This window comes from Xenopus laevis, chromosome 7L (genome assembly GCF_017654675.1).
Source record: "Xenopus laevis strain J_2021 chromosome 7L, Xenopus_laevis_v10.1, whole genome shotgun sequence".
Taxonomy (NCBI): Eukaryota; Metazoa; Chordata; class Amphibia; order Anura; family Pipidae; genus Xenopus; species Xenopus laevis.
In genome coordinates, this window is record NC_054383.1 from 40,212,722 (window position 1) to 40,228,281 (window position 15,560).

The following is a 15,560-nucleotide window of genomic DNA, read 5'->3' on the forward strand; positions in this document are numbered from 1 at the left end:
TCTTGCTGCAGAGCAACAAGTGGAGTGTGGGTGAGTAGATCAAGGGCATAGGTGGGTGCGAGAGCATGGGGGTGGGTTTTTGAGAGCGAGGAGGGTGGATTTGAGAGCACATGGGGCGCTTGAGAGCACAGGGGTTTCAAGAGCGTGGAGTTGGTCTCAAGAGTATAGGGTGAGCTGGAGAGTGTGAGGGGTGGGTTTTCGAGAGCGTGGGGGTGCAGGTCCGGACTGAGAATTAAAATAGGCCCTGGCATTTCATGTACTCAGAGGCCCGATCAGCCCACACAGAGGCCTAAACAGCTCCCACCAGCCCACTAAATACTGACTTTCAATGGCACCTTATAGCAGCCCCTCTGGCATTTGCCAGAACCCACAGATTACCAGTCCTGCCTGGGGTGAGCTGAAGAGTGTGGGTGGGTTTGAGGGGATGGGGGATGGGTTTTCAAGAGCCTGGAGGGTGGGCTTGAGAGCATGGGGGGTAGGCCTCGAGAGCATGGGGGTGGGTTCAAGAGCGTGGGGGTCGGTTCAAGAGTATGGGGGGCAGGCTCGAGAGAGTTATGGGTGGCTCTTGCTACAGATGAAGCAGAAGAGGAGGCTTCTGCTTCGGAGCAACAAGAGGACTGTGGATGGTGGGTAGAGGACATTGGTGGGAGGGCTTGAGAGCATGGGGGTGGGTTTTGAGAGGATGGAGGGTGGGCTCAAGAGTGTGGAGTGGGCTCGAGGGCATGAGGGTGGATTTTTGAGAGTGTGAAGAGTGGGCTCAAGAGAGTATACTGGCAGCAGCAAAGAGTGTTAGCTTTATAGGTGTAACTCGCTGAGCCAGATAATGCCAGCAACACAGCGTACACATAACAGTACAGATGGGAGGGAGAAAAGCAGCAGAGCTTGTCATTGGTGTTTCAGGCAGCAGGGAATCAAATTCTACAGGTGTGTATTCCTTTATATTTAAAATTGCAACCCCAGTTACAGTTGGGCAATTTTTGGCACAGTTAATTGAGTAAATTCAACAAAGTTACTTGCACCTAAAGCAACTCATTGTCTGTCTTGGCACTGATTGCCATTACAGACCCCGTGATACTGCACTTTACACGTTTCATACCCTCCCATATGGTATGGACAGGTAAGACGTATCATGGGGTCTGTATGCACATTCTTTTAATATGTAATTTTGAATAAAATTTTAAATTTTTAATAATTTTTGGGTCAGATCCAAACCTGGACTTGCATATTTGAGAAATATTCAAATATTCATATTCAAAAATAACATTACAATGTATAGCAAATGATTTATTGGCAATTTTGTGTAGAGTGTGGTGCCCTGTCCTCTTTAATATATTGATGATCAGAATGAACATTCTCAAAGGTGTTTGTAGATAAGAAGCAGTAGCCATGTGTTGCAACAAGAAAAAAAAATATTGATCGATGAAGTCTATGAAGGCAGTCTAGACATGCACTGACCTAATATCAGTTAAACATTATTAGCAATGCTGATATCAGTTTCTGATCTTTGTTCCAAACAGCTGTTTAGGAATGGAGCCCACTCATGTGCTTCGGATTTGTTACTGTAACTATGCGACATATGGCCATGATATTTCATCACCCATCTGCCTGTGCTATTTCATGTCAGCAAGCTATTTCCAAATATTTTGCATCAAACTAAAGCTCTTTCCAAGAGATTCCTCCATAAAAAAAAATCAAGTTTTATTTTTAATAAATGGTATCCATGCAGATTTTGGCCTTTCTATCAAGTGTATTCAACCTCTGGCACATGCATTTCACAGCCAAATTCTAGCACCCAGTCACCTGGTCCCTGAATTAATGACCTAAAAGGGACATAAAGCACAAAAATTAAGCTTAATATGCTTAGAGCTCTTTTTCTATATTAATTGAGAGTGTACGGATTCCCAGCATTAATCAATACCCTAATGCAAGTATGGGATCTCTAATCCGACATCCACTATCCAGAAAGCACCTATGGGCCATCTCCATAGACTCCATTTCATCAAAACAATTCAATTTTTAAACATGATTTCCTTTTTCTCTGTAATAATAAAACAGTACCTTGTACTTGATCCAAACTAAGATATAATTCATTCTTATTTGAAGCAAAACCAGCCTCTTGGGTTTGTTTACATGTTTTCCTAGTAGACTTAAAGAGATACTAACACCAGCAATTGAACCGTTTTTTACATCTACCATAAAATTGACTTTGCATGCTTCTTATAATTTTGTGATTTGCCCAATGCTTTTACATTACCTTTCGGACTCCCTGTGATCGCCTATGAGGGGGCTGCCATATTTGTGCAGCATTAGAAACTTTTACTGACAAGCTGAGATGAGACAGTCAGTGTCAGGACTTACCAGTATAATCCAGACGTAGAAGAGGTTGGAGCAGAAGATAATGAACCCACAAGCGCCTCACACAACCGCTACCCACCTGGAGTGGAACAGGGTTGTGGAGAGTAGCCAGTGAGACGTTCAGCGAAGTACAAGGGATTAGGCAAAAGGCGTAGTCAGGAGATCCGAGGTCAAAAGGCAGGCAGCAATATTCGTAATCGGTAAACAGGCAAGAAGGTCGAGACAGGCGGCAGTAATCAAAGTCCGGGTTCAGGCAAGGGTCAATAATCAGGAATCCAAAGTTCAGAGTCGCTAGGGTTTCAGTCAAATAACCTAATAACCAGGCAATGCATGTTAATCTGGTCTGGGTTTAAATACAGGATTTTTGGCGCCAAACTGGCGTCATTGCGCTGACGTCGCAGAGCTGATGCCAGCACGTCCGTCACAGGCGTTTCCGCTTACGTCCTTGCGCCCACGACCGTCGCCGGTGCGTCCGCGACCGTCGCCGGCGTCCTGCGTCAGACGCCGACGCGCATTAGCGCGTCCGCGCCTGCGCCGGACAGGACGCAAGCATGCGTTCTCACAGTCAGGTTGGCAAAACAGTCAGGTTTAGGAACTTCAACTAACAATAACATACAAAAACAAACCTCTCAGCAAAAAACGATCAACATGACCTATAGGTAACTTTTAATGTACATTCATGTTTTTTAGTGTCAGTATCACTTTAAGGTATGATGATCCCCAGGTCCAGAGTACTATGGATAACAGGTCCCAGAGGTGTAACTACAGAGGAAGCAGACCCAACAGCTGCAGGGGGGGCCAGGAGGTATAGAGGCCCAAAGAGGCCCTAATTAATGAGTAATTTTAACATATATTGGTAAACAGGTCAACCTCTGAATATGTTGGGGGCCCTTAAATGAATTTGCTGTGGGGCTCAGTATCATCTAGTTACTCCACTGACAGGTCCCATAACTGTACTTCTAAAGGGCCCAATACCCACACAGGAGAATTTACAAAACTGTGCTGAACTGAAGGGATATGGGCACCTTCCCGCTGGCTTTCAGCATAGCCCCAAAATGCAACAACGATATGCACAGCAACTTCTTACTGGAAAATGTGCCTGCTTTGGCAATTAGTCCCTCTAGTGGTGACTGAAGTATATTATTATTGGTCATTAGATGGGTCACAATTTATTTGGATTGGTGCCATTGTACCAGTGGGTGACCTGACAATTCGGAAGAATTGGCAACTAATAAGGTGTAACTTCATATCATCAAATAACGATCTGACCTATTGTCCCACTGGCATCAGATGCATCAGTGCAATGAAACTATTTACGCTTGTGGCCAAACGATACTGCAGAGATATCCCGAATGCCATCACATGGCATGTTTGGGAAGCTTAGAACACAAGATATTAGTAGCTATTAGTTGATCATGAGTGACAAAAATGATCTTTGCCCTCAACAGTCTCTCAAATGTTTTGTCTACAGATGCATATAGAGATAGAGTTGTACTGTGTGGGAGCTAGAAGTGTTTTTAATATGAGGAGAAGATTTCTATCATCTGTGCAGTGAGTGATCTGAGCTAATATACTGATAAGCAGAAGTCCACAGGTCACATTAGAGCACATATATTGACTCATTGGCACATCTACTCAGGCTGGGGGCAGAGTTCAAACTACACAGGATGTTTTCTTCTCTTTTTTTTGGCTGAACTTGTCACTTTAAACACGAACTTCATGCTCTGCTGAGTAAGGTCATTGTCCTGTACCTGTGCTGCAGATACAATGAAACCAGTCATTATGCCATAATGGTGTAGCCTCACATTTTTAAGTAACAAGAATTTTTATTATTATTATTATCCATTATATACAGTAAATAGCACTGGCATGTTCTGCAGGGCCTTATGGACACCAGTCACATCAGTCCCTGCCCCAATGGAGCTTACAATCTAAGGTCCCCAGGCCAGACTGGCAATCTGTGGATGCTGATAAATGCCAAATGAAATAGACAGTCACTATGTATTGGGCTGGTGGGGGTTGTTTGGGCCTCTGTGTAGTTGAAATGCCAGAGCCTATTTTGAATCCCAGTCCAGGCCTGAAGGTCCCTATTGTATTAACTTACTCTATGGTCAGTTTTGGTCAGAGACAATTAACTTGACTGTATTTTGTTGGAGTGTGGGACTAAACCAAAGTACTTTGGGAAACCCATACAATCACAGGGAGAACATACAAATGTCTTGCAGATAGTGCCCTGGCTGGAATAAAACTTCGGACCCCAGGCAAGGCATCAGTGCTAATCACTTGGCCATCATGTTGTAAAGAAAGAAGAGTAAGCCAGTTTATATACCGAAATGTAAAGCCAGAGGATTAGGCTAGAACTAGACAAGGCAGAAACACCTTTGTGTTATTTAATGGAATTTAAGACAGGGGTTTAACCCCAATGAGAAGGAACCACACCGAGAAGCAATACAGAGGAGTGTATAAAGTACTAAATCTCAGCTTAGGAAAACATACAAATAGTGTCCCTGTGTCTGTAGTGTAGTTCTGCTGCTGCATACAGCACAGTCATACTAATTCTGTCTACAAACCAATATTGCTGTGACGTGGGCACTCCAGGCTGAGTGGGCAGCTTATTGACTAATATATTAGACCAGTACAGTCCAACTTCTGTGATACAGAGGGCAGGAATTCTTCTGGCCTTCATGGTGGAGGGACAATAATGGAAGCCAGTGTTGACCACTCCCTGTTTTTAAACCACACCGACACCCATGTTACCACAAGACCATGTATACATTAATGTTGGTAGCACACCAAAAGACCAAATGATTGGTGCTCACTGCAGGGATATCATTTATCACTCCTATGTGAAAAAAGTTGTCATATTAAAGGAATTGTTCAGTATAAAAATAAAAACTGGGTAAATAGATAGGCTGTACAAAATAAAAAATGTTTTCAATATAGTTAATTAGCCAAAAATGTAATGTATAAAGGCTGGAGAGACTGTATGTCTAACATAAAAGCCAGAACACTACTTCCTGCTTTGCAGCTCTCTTGGTTTCCACTGATTGGTTACCAGGCAGTACTGGATGGGGGGCCACATGGGTCATTTCTGTTGCATTTGAATCTGAGCTGAGTGCTAAGGATCAATTTCAAACTCACTGCACTGTTATGTCCCATGTGGCCCCCCTCCAAGTTGCTTCCTGAAAAGCAGGAATTAGTGTTCTGTTCTATTTTGTTAGATATCCGCTCACTTCAGCCTTTATACAGTACATTTGTGGCTAACTAAATATATTAGAATTTTTTTTTATTTTGCACAGCTTATCTATTTACCCAGGTTTTATTTTTACATTGAACTGTTCCTTTAAGACCTACCCTTAAATCCATATGCCTCCTCCCCTGTGGATAACACAGCACCCCAACACACGATTAAACACCTTAGGGGCCCCTAACAATAATTTTGAAATGCTAACAAACCCCCAGAACAAATACCAGGCTTATGTTCAACAGGAAGAACAGGGTACACACAGACAGAGTATGGCACACAAAGGGAGCATAGGGAAGGCAGAGTATGGCACACCCAAGGCCGGAACTAGGGGTAGGCAGAGTAGGCACGTGCCTAGGGCGCAAAGCTGGGGGGGGGCGCCAGACACATACCTTCTCTGTCGCCTACCCCATGTCTGGTCCCCTCTCTCCCCACAGTTTCCCCATCAATTAGAGTTTCCACATGCGTGCTCGTCATATTGTGCATATTGTCATTGTGCGCATGTGCGCGCGCCCAGTCGGCTCCGGGACCGACCAGGTTGCCTAGGGCACCTGTCCAGCCTGGCCCGGCTCTGGGCACACCTAAGGAGAATAGGGCAGACAGAGTATGGCACACACAGGCAGAGTAGGCCAGGCCAAGATTATGGCACACACAGGGAGCATAGGGTCTCAGTGTGAACAGTACAGGGCTTTAGGATATAAACAATAGAGGTATCAGAAGTGGGAACAATGCAAGGGGGGTTACATGTATGAACAATACAGGGGATTACAGTCTGAATTTGATTAAACAATGCAGGGGCCAGTTAATGTCTGTGATACCTTTTAAATCTTACATATGGTAAGCAGACACAGCAGGCAGACTTTCATGTGGGGGGCACACAAGGGGGGGGGATTGCGGGCTGCCAGTTGGACAGCCCTGTATTAGAAGAACACTAGGGCCTGCTCATCCAATATCCAGCCTGGGGTCAGGCAAATATCCATAGAGCAGGTTTAAAACGTCTCCATTTCAGAATCTCCATAGCTCACAGTCACAGAGTCACCAATCACCCCCCAGGAGTCATCAAATTAATAGGTTGCTATCTATAAGTAATGTATAAGCGATACGGAAGGCATTTCGGGAATGGGTTTTCATATCTTACGTCTGTTGTTTGCTGATTACGGTAAAAATGCGTGAATATCTTGCTCACAGTCTATATTGGTTTTATGTTATTTTCTTTGCTCCTCCAAATTCCTATCAGATTATTTTCTTGCTCTATTTGATTTTGTTTTGTTTTATGAAAAATAAATAAAAACAGTTGTTAAAAAAAAAAAGTCTCTATTTTAGAAAACTGTTTATCTCTGCAGAGCACATTATTCACTGTACATACATACAAATGCAGCTCTGAGTAAAAGCACATACGCTATATAGGAGCACATGGCTTTCAGTAAATCAACACATTGGGGTGTATCTATAATAAACAATACCCAAGATTGACTCGCATGTCTTTATTAAACTTAGACCATTTCAATAACAAGATTGAAAATACATTTCTCTTCTAATAATGGAACATCTAGCAACATTTTGTTTTGGGAATTGCATCTAAGTAATACCGTAATAATAATATAAGTATACACAACCCTTTCTGCTGCTGGCTGGCTCCACCTTGTGGAAAGATTCAACAAAGTTTTTTTTATTGTTATAAGTGATTAAATGGATACTCAGTACAAACATTGTGTTTTGATCGATTATTCTGCTAGTGCCACCTCCCAGTGTAACTGCCTGTGCAGTGGCACAGACAGGAATGGAATCAGCTTATCAGTGTGCACACAAGGGTCAGACAGGAGCACATAAACATTTCCTCCATTGGTGTGTATATATATATATATTAGATGGATTAGATTTGACAATCAGACTTCTTTTTAATAAAACTTTCATAATATTGAGAGTGCGGATCCTATTTGTATTCTATATATATATATATATATATATATATATATATATATATATATATATATATATATATATATATATATATAGCAAAAAGTACTGGAGGCACTCACGGGCATAATAGTATGTGAATATATTGTAGCTTCATATAATCCCCCACATCAACGTGTTTCCGTTCTCCTTGAACCGTCGTCAGGATACACAGGGAAGTAGTCACCATATACAGTGTTGGACTGGTTGGGCCAGACCCCCTCTCTCCATTCTGAAATCTTAAAACAAATAAAAAATGGTGCAACACACGCCGAGCACACCTGAATGCGTGCGCACCGGCGTGCTTCACAGTAGGGGCCGGCCGGGGAGGCCGGAGGGGGGCCCTGGACAGCGGTCCCGGTGGGCCCCGGGCCCCCCCAGTATACTCAAAAGCACCAATCAGTGAATTATACTAATCAAACTAACTTTGCAATATACATTCATTACACATTTTCTATGTTTTTCATGTTATTTGTATACTAATGTATTGCTATTGAGCAGTGTTTGTCTGTCCCTTTCTATTCTCTGCCCTGATGGCTCAGACTGTTGAAACAATGTAACACAAGGCAGATTATTAACAGACCTGTCAGTGCTGGGGAACTTTTGCAACATTGTTTAAAAAGTAACAACCAGCAGTTAAGCAAATACTGCTTTCAGTAGCAATTGTACTGAATGTTTTTAAAATAAATGTATATTGGAAAGTTGCTTAGAATTCTGTTTTCTTTTATTAGGCAAAATTAGACTTTTTTACAAATCTATCCCATATGTTTCTCCAGGTGTAGCAACCCATAGGAACCAATTTCACTTTCATCAAGTTTTTCTAACTCTCTTTTTTTTCTTGGTCCTATTGCTTTGCTGACATTCATAGTCATAGTGTGATATATAAGGGGAGAACTTCGAAAACATATTTTAGATGTTTCATATCAAATCTGGTTACATTTTTCAGTCCATTGAAAGTTGGCCCAAAGGAATGATGGAACCTCCACCAAATTTGACAGTAGGTAGCAGTTGTTTTTCTTGGAATGCGGTGTTCTTCTTCTGCCATGCAAAGCCCTTTATGTTATGACCAAATAACTAAATTTTTGTCTCATCAGTCCAAAGCACTTTGTTCCAAAATGACTGTGGCTTTTGCATACAACAATCGACTCTGTTTGTGGCGTGAGTGCAGAAAGGGCTTCTTTCTCATCACCCTGTCATACAGATGTTTGTTGTGCAAATTGCATTGAATTGTAGAACGATGTACAGATACACCATCTGCAGCAAGATGTTCTTGCAGGTCTTTGGGGGTGATCTTTGGGTTGTCTGTAACCATTATTACAATCCTCTGCATATGCCGCTCCTATATTTTGTTTGGCCTGCCAGACCTGGGTTTTACAGCAATTGTTTCTGTGGCCTTCCATTTCCTGATTATATTCCTTACAGTTGAAACTGACAGTTTAAACCTCTGAGATAGCTTTTTGTAGCCTTCCCCTAAACCATGATACTGAACAATCTTTGTTTTCAGATCTTTTGAGAGTTGCTTTGAGGATCCCATGCTGTCACTCTTCAGAGGAGAGTCAAACAGAAGCACAACTTGCAATAAATACTGTACTGTACCTTTTCTCATGATTGGACACACCTGCCTATGACGTTCAAGGCTTAACGAGCTAATCCAACCAATTTGGTGTTGCCAGTAATCAGTAATGAGCAGTTACATGCATTCAAATTAGCAAAATTACAAGGGTACCCAAATTTTACACAGCCAGTTTTTCACATTTGATTTAATTTCATACAACTGAATACTGCTTCACTAAAAATCTTTGTTCAGAAAGCACCCCAGTACAATTTTTTTGTACTTCTTGCCCATATAAAGCTTATGTATTTGTTTACCATTACTACTCACGACCAGCAGAGGGCAGCCAAATGTCAGGCAAATATAGAGGAAAGCACAATCTACATTGTAAAGATAGATGTATATCTTAATATAAGTTTATCATCTATTTAAAAGGAAACTGTTGCTATTGACATATCTAAAAAGTATATATTTATAAACAAAATGGATAGTTCTTCATTATCTGCTTACCCCTGCCAGCATCAGCGACAGACAGTCTTCACTATTATTTAGAATAAAAATCAATGACTGCTGGGAGAAGACATTTTTACTTGTGTGGTTATTCCCAATAGCTAAAGTAATTTAAGATTATATTTTGGAACAATAAGAATTATTGTCTGGTTTAATTGATGTGTGGTGCCTATGCACCAATGCCATTTTCAAAGTATCTTAGTAGAGAGTTTTCTCTGAGTGCAGGATCTGTTTAGAAATATTAGATTTAATGCATATAATCAAGTAAGCATAATGCATAGCATTAATAAAAAAAAGTGTTAGAGTCCCTTAATATAAATATATCAGATGGATGCAATTGTAACTGCAGCTCAATTAGTTAAAAATGAGTTTGAGTGGCAATTAACTACAGTACTGGGACAACCCTGAGCTATGTTGTGGTACAGCGTGGAGAGGCTGGGTATCTGGGAGAGTCTGCAGCAGTGTCTTTCTAAAGGACAGAACTTTTTAGGCTCATAAGGCTCTTAGTTTGCCCCCCCCCCAGTACCTTATAACAAGACCATTTACAATGGTCACCCTGTTATATATTATATATAATATATTATATATATTATAATATATATTATAGAATTATAATTAGTGATGGGTGAATTTTGGGAAATTCACAAATTTCCTGCGAAATTCGCAAAACGGCGAAAAATTCCGAAACAGAGTGGGCGTCCAATTTTTTGTACTGGCGAATTTTCACGGCTGTTTTGCTAATTTATTCGCCGGTGGCGAATCGCGGGAAATCGCCGCTAATTCACTCCTGCCGAATATATTCGCCCATCACTAATTATAATAAATATTATAGAATTATAATATATATTATAGAATTATATGGAGTGGAAGATTATTAGATACTGTATCTACCAGAGGTTCCAATAGTGGAATTGTACCAATAAATCCATAAACACTCCAGCCTACTTAAAACTCAGCCTGCTTTTTTAGAAGATGCAGCAAAAATTAGGATAGATGCAGGGACCTACAGAATGTTTGTGTGCCAGTATTAGTACATGCATTGCCAGGAACGTGTTTTTATGTAGTGCCAACTGCCAAACTGATTGAATAGTGCAACTGCACTACTGTGATGTGGAAGAGTTGTATCCATGCATTGTTTGGTAATGTGTATTGATCTGTTACAGGAGTTTGCAAGAGACATATCCATCCCAAGCCTCAAGGTCAGGATATAAATTTTTGTATATAATACATAAGAGCCATGAATATCCTGTAAATGATATCCTTATAACACACAAGAGTCATGAATATCCTGTAAATTATATCCTTAAACACAGTGCTTAGTGATGTCATTGGTTATAATTGGAGCTTAGTGATGTCAGTTCTGTCACATGACTTACTGAAACTTATGTATAATAAATAAAGTACCCCCTGTTGCAAAATATGAGGATATTAGAAGTTACCTTGGAGTTCCATGACCTGTATAAAAACACTTGGCATTCCGCCTGGTCTTTTTATATGGTCACGGAACTCCTTGGTAACTTATAATATCCCTATATCTTACAAGAGGGGTACCTTATTCACTATATATCCACAAAATTCAAAATGTTTTGCCACTATACACAAAACTAGAGGAGAGACAACCATTCAAGTGTAGATATATTTTCAGAAGAGAGTCACAGTCTATCATTCTCTTAGATTCTTCAGCATTAAAGGAAACCCTCAGGCATTTACAATGGTCACCCTGTTATATATTATATATAATATATTATATATATTATAATATATATTATAGAATTATAATTAGTGATGGGTGAATTTTGGGAAATTCACAAATTTCCTGCGAAATTCGCAAAACGGCGAAAAATTCCGAAACAGAGTGGGCGTCCAATTTTTTGTACTGGCGAATTTTCACGGCTGTTTTGCTAATTTATTCGCCGGTGGCGAATCGCGGGAAATCGCCGCTAATTCACTCCTGCCGAATATATTCGCCCATCACTTATTATAATAAATATTATAGAATTATAATATATATTATAGAATTATATGGAGTGGAAGATTATTAGATACTGTATCTACCAGAGGTTCCAATAGTGGAATTGTACCAATAAATCCATAAACACTCCAGCCTACTTAAAACTCAGTCTGCTGTTTTAGAAGATGCAGCAAAAATTAGGATAGATGCAGGGACCTACAGAATGTTTGTGTGCCAGTATTAGTACATGCCTTGCCAGGAACGTGTTTTTATGTAGTGCCAACTGCCAAACTGATTGAATAGTGCAACTGCACTACTGTGATGTGGAAGAGTTGTATCCATGCATTGTTTGGTAATGTGTATTGATCTGTTACAGGAGTTTGCAAGAGACATATCCATCCCAAGCCTCAAGGTCAGGATATAAATATTTGTATATAATACATAAGAGCCATGAATATCCTGTAAATGATATCCTTATAACACACAAGAGTCATGAATATCCTGTAAATTATATCCTTATACACAGTGCTTAGTGATGTCATTGGTTATAATTGGAGCTTAGTGATGTCAGTTCTGTCACATGACTTACTGAAACTTATGTATAATAAATAAAGTACCCCCTGTTGCAAAATATGAGGATATTAGAAGTTACCTTGGAGTTCCATGACCTGTATAAAAACACTTGGCATTCCGTCTGGTCTTTTTATATGGTCACGGAACTCCTTGGTAACTTATAATATCCCTATATCTTACAAGAGGGGTACCTTATTCACTATATATCCACAAAATTCAAAATGTTTTGCCACTATACACAAAACTAGAGGAGAGACAACCATTCAAGTGTAGATATATTTTCAGAAGAGAGTCACAGTCTATCATTCTCTTAGATTCTTCAGCATTCACAAGGAAACCCTCAGGCTTGTGACTCCACCAGAAGTCAACAGTGGAATCTTATGTGCCTAATAATATTGCACTGCTCTAGAACCTACAACAGGACAACATTGCGCTAATCCACCCACACTCTGCATTGCAACCTTTCTTTTCACTAAAGTGATTCAAGAGACAGACTCCAGCTCCATGTAGCCCTTTAGTCTACTTGGAGAGTAACCTAAGAGAGAGTGTCTTTTGCAGGGGGGAGTAAAATGAACAACATGTTCCTCACCAACCCCTTGGATGTTGCTAGGGCCGCCATCAGGGGGGCACAGGGGGTACAGCTGTACCAGGCCCAGTGATTGTTAAGATTTAAAGGAGCCCAGCCGTGCTTCATTTCTTGGGTTAGTCAGGCCCCCCTCGAATCGCGAAGCAGAGCCGAATGAAGTCTAAAGCCAAAGCCGTTGAATAGAGCCAAAAGCTGCTACTGAATGGAGCCAAAAGCCGACTAATGTAGCTGAAAGCTGCAGAATGGAACCAAAAAAAAGGAAAAACTGCCAAATGGAGCCGAATAAGAGGAGAATTTTTTTCTTATTAAACCCTGGCCATCAATTTTTCTTAACTTATAGGGGGGCCCTGGCCTCCAATGTTTTTTTTTTACTTATAAGGGGGCTCTGGTCACCAATGTTTTTTTTTTAACTTATAGGGAGCCCTAGCCACCAAAGGCTTTTTGTTACTTGGGAGGGGAGCTGGCCACCAATGGATTTTTATAACTTGTGGGGGGAGGGTACTGTTTTTGTATGTGTGGCCTTTTAACTGTAGTGTGGGATGGGGCTTGGGGGCAAACTTGCGTGCGGGGCCCAGAAAATGTTGTTGTACAGGGGCCTGTGATTTCTGATTGATGCCCTGGATGTTGCTCCCAGTTGCCTCAAAGCAGGTGCTTATTTTTGAATTCTTTATTTGGGTGCAAGTTTTGGTTACATAAAAACCAGGTCAACTGCAGAATAAAGCCTCCTGTAGGCTGCCAATCCAGGGGCTACCAACAGTCAATCACAGCCCATAATTGGCACTGCCAAGGAACTTTTTTCATGCTTGTGTTGCTTTCCAACATTTGTTTACATTTGAATGTGGCTCATGGGTGAAAAAAGGTTGTGGATCCCTGGATTAAGAACTGAAGAAGAACTGCAGCTCCTCTTCACATCATGATGTTCCAATCATTTGGTTGTCTGCCTGAATGATCGGAACAATAGAAAGGTGGCCATATTGTTTATGGCCCCTCCCATGCTCTCTGTCCATTCGGCCCATGGGCCAATCAGTCAGATATCATGCTGGTAATCTGATTTTTGCCCAATTTAACTCCTTCTGTGGGCAAGAACTTTTCCTTTACTCTGGGGAGAACATACTTACTGTATACTTGAAAAAATACACTGTTGTCCAGTAAATTAGCAGACATTATTTAATCAATAAATGTAATTAAATTAAATTAATCTAATAATGTTTTTAATGTTTAACATGTCTCTGGGTTCCCCTAATGTAGCCCTAGGGGTGTCCCAAGCAATGGGAAGGAGAGAATAACCCCTCCCTCACCTTGTGAAGTAATGAATTCTGGAACTTGAAGTCCCTGTACTTAACATAGTAGGTAATTTACAGATTCTGTGAAAAGCAGAGGAATTTCAAGTCCTAGAATAAGCCACATCACAATGGAACTAGGTTAATGGTTAATAGAAGGTCGCAATACAGTCTGGGGGATGAAACTGGCAAACACACAGACAGAATATCATGGTTTACTTTCAGTTATGTTAAATCAGGTATGTCTGTACAAAAATACATTTATATTTATTTTTGGAAGTTTACATATTGTTTATGAACCATTTCTGCATAAGGCCAACTAAATGAGCTCCTGTCAAAACGATGGGTACATTTTCCCTTTAATTACAACATTTTCGCTTGCTATGAATTAAGAAGGCCTGACCCAATGTTAGCCTATAAAGGGAACCTCTGCCCTAATTGTGCAAAATGTACAAAAAAGAACAGTAATTATAGGAATAACAAATACAGAAAAAATATTTTTCTAAAATCATCAATGACACAAATTTAAAGTACAGCCAATACCGTATTATACTGCCATTAACTTCTTTCCATCAGGAAGAGCATACAATCAGCACCAACCATCCAGCCAAACAAACCGAAGACAGTGCAGTGTATGTTGGACACTCAGTAAGTCAAATCCTTTAATGTAGATTTGATCAATATTGTAAAACACAAACTACTGGTGTCCTTTTGGATCAATTCTGGATAATCAATCTGTCTCACCTATAGGTGGGTGATGTTTACTGTCTTCAAGAGCTGTCTCATTTGTTCACTATAGTAAGGATTTCTCACAGTTCTCTTTACCTAGTTACTAGCCAGAGTTACTTGGATATAATATATGTTAGGCTTGTTAATTATAGTAAACTGCCTGTTACTGATCTGTGCCCCATGCCATGGACATGACAGGTCCCTGTACTTCCCACTCCCTACAATAATACATCCAGTTCCTCTATGGGACACTAGGTGCGTATGTTTCAAGGCTTTACCCATCAAGACACTCCTGACCCTCATGAGAGGATGAAGCAGAGTATACAAGTGCCCTGCCATGTCCCAATACAGAAAGTCTATATATTTTTATAAAGCTTAAAACATCTGGCCCAATGTTTATGTGGGTGGTTGGTCAGATAACAAGCCAAGCAATTTGTCAATATGGATACCCATATTGTTCTTATTTGGATTGACCCTTATCAAAGCCATGGCATAGCAAAAGAGTATTTAGTGGTGGGAGGAGCTGGATCACCTCTGGAGCCAAGTGGAAAAAGTTCATTGACAGTGGTCATAAGATATAACCTGATCATCTGTGCAATTATTGGTACACTATAATAACATAACGCATGACCAAAATTACTGCACATGTAAATGAGCTCTTGTCTCTAAAACTTAATTATACCCTATTTATAATTCTGGGTTGTTTTCAATTTAATATTGCCCTTTAATACACAGTAAAAAAGTAATAATATTTATGATTAGATTTACTGGCATCTATTAAACAGATAATGCATCTTCAGAATGTGTGTATAAGAAAAACAATT

General features: G+C 40.4%; 1 protein-coding gene across 2 annotated transcripts in view; it reads left to right on the plus strand.

Moving 5' to 3' along the window:
- The first annotated feature begins 538 nt into the window (after nucleotides 1–538).
- The window catches only part of LOC108696239 (protein Wnt-8b-like), a 40,762-nt gene continuing 25,740 nt past the window's right edge, over nucleotides 539–15,560 (plus strand). The window contains exon 1 of one of the 2 annotated variants that reach the window (XM_041568831.1): nucleotides 539–924. In XM_041568831.1, the coding sequence (XP_041424765.1) occupies nucleotides 824–924 (101 nt within the window). In that variant the 5' untranslated portion in view covers nucleotides 539–823. The remainder of the gene's footprint in view (nucleotides 925–15,560) is intronic. The other variant, XM_041568832.1, reaches the window with a different exon arrangement.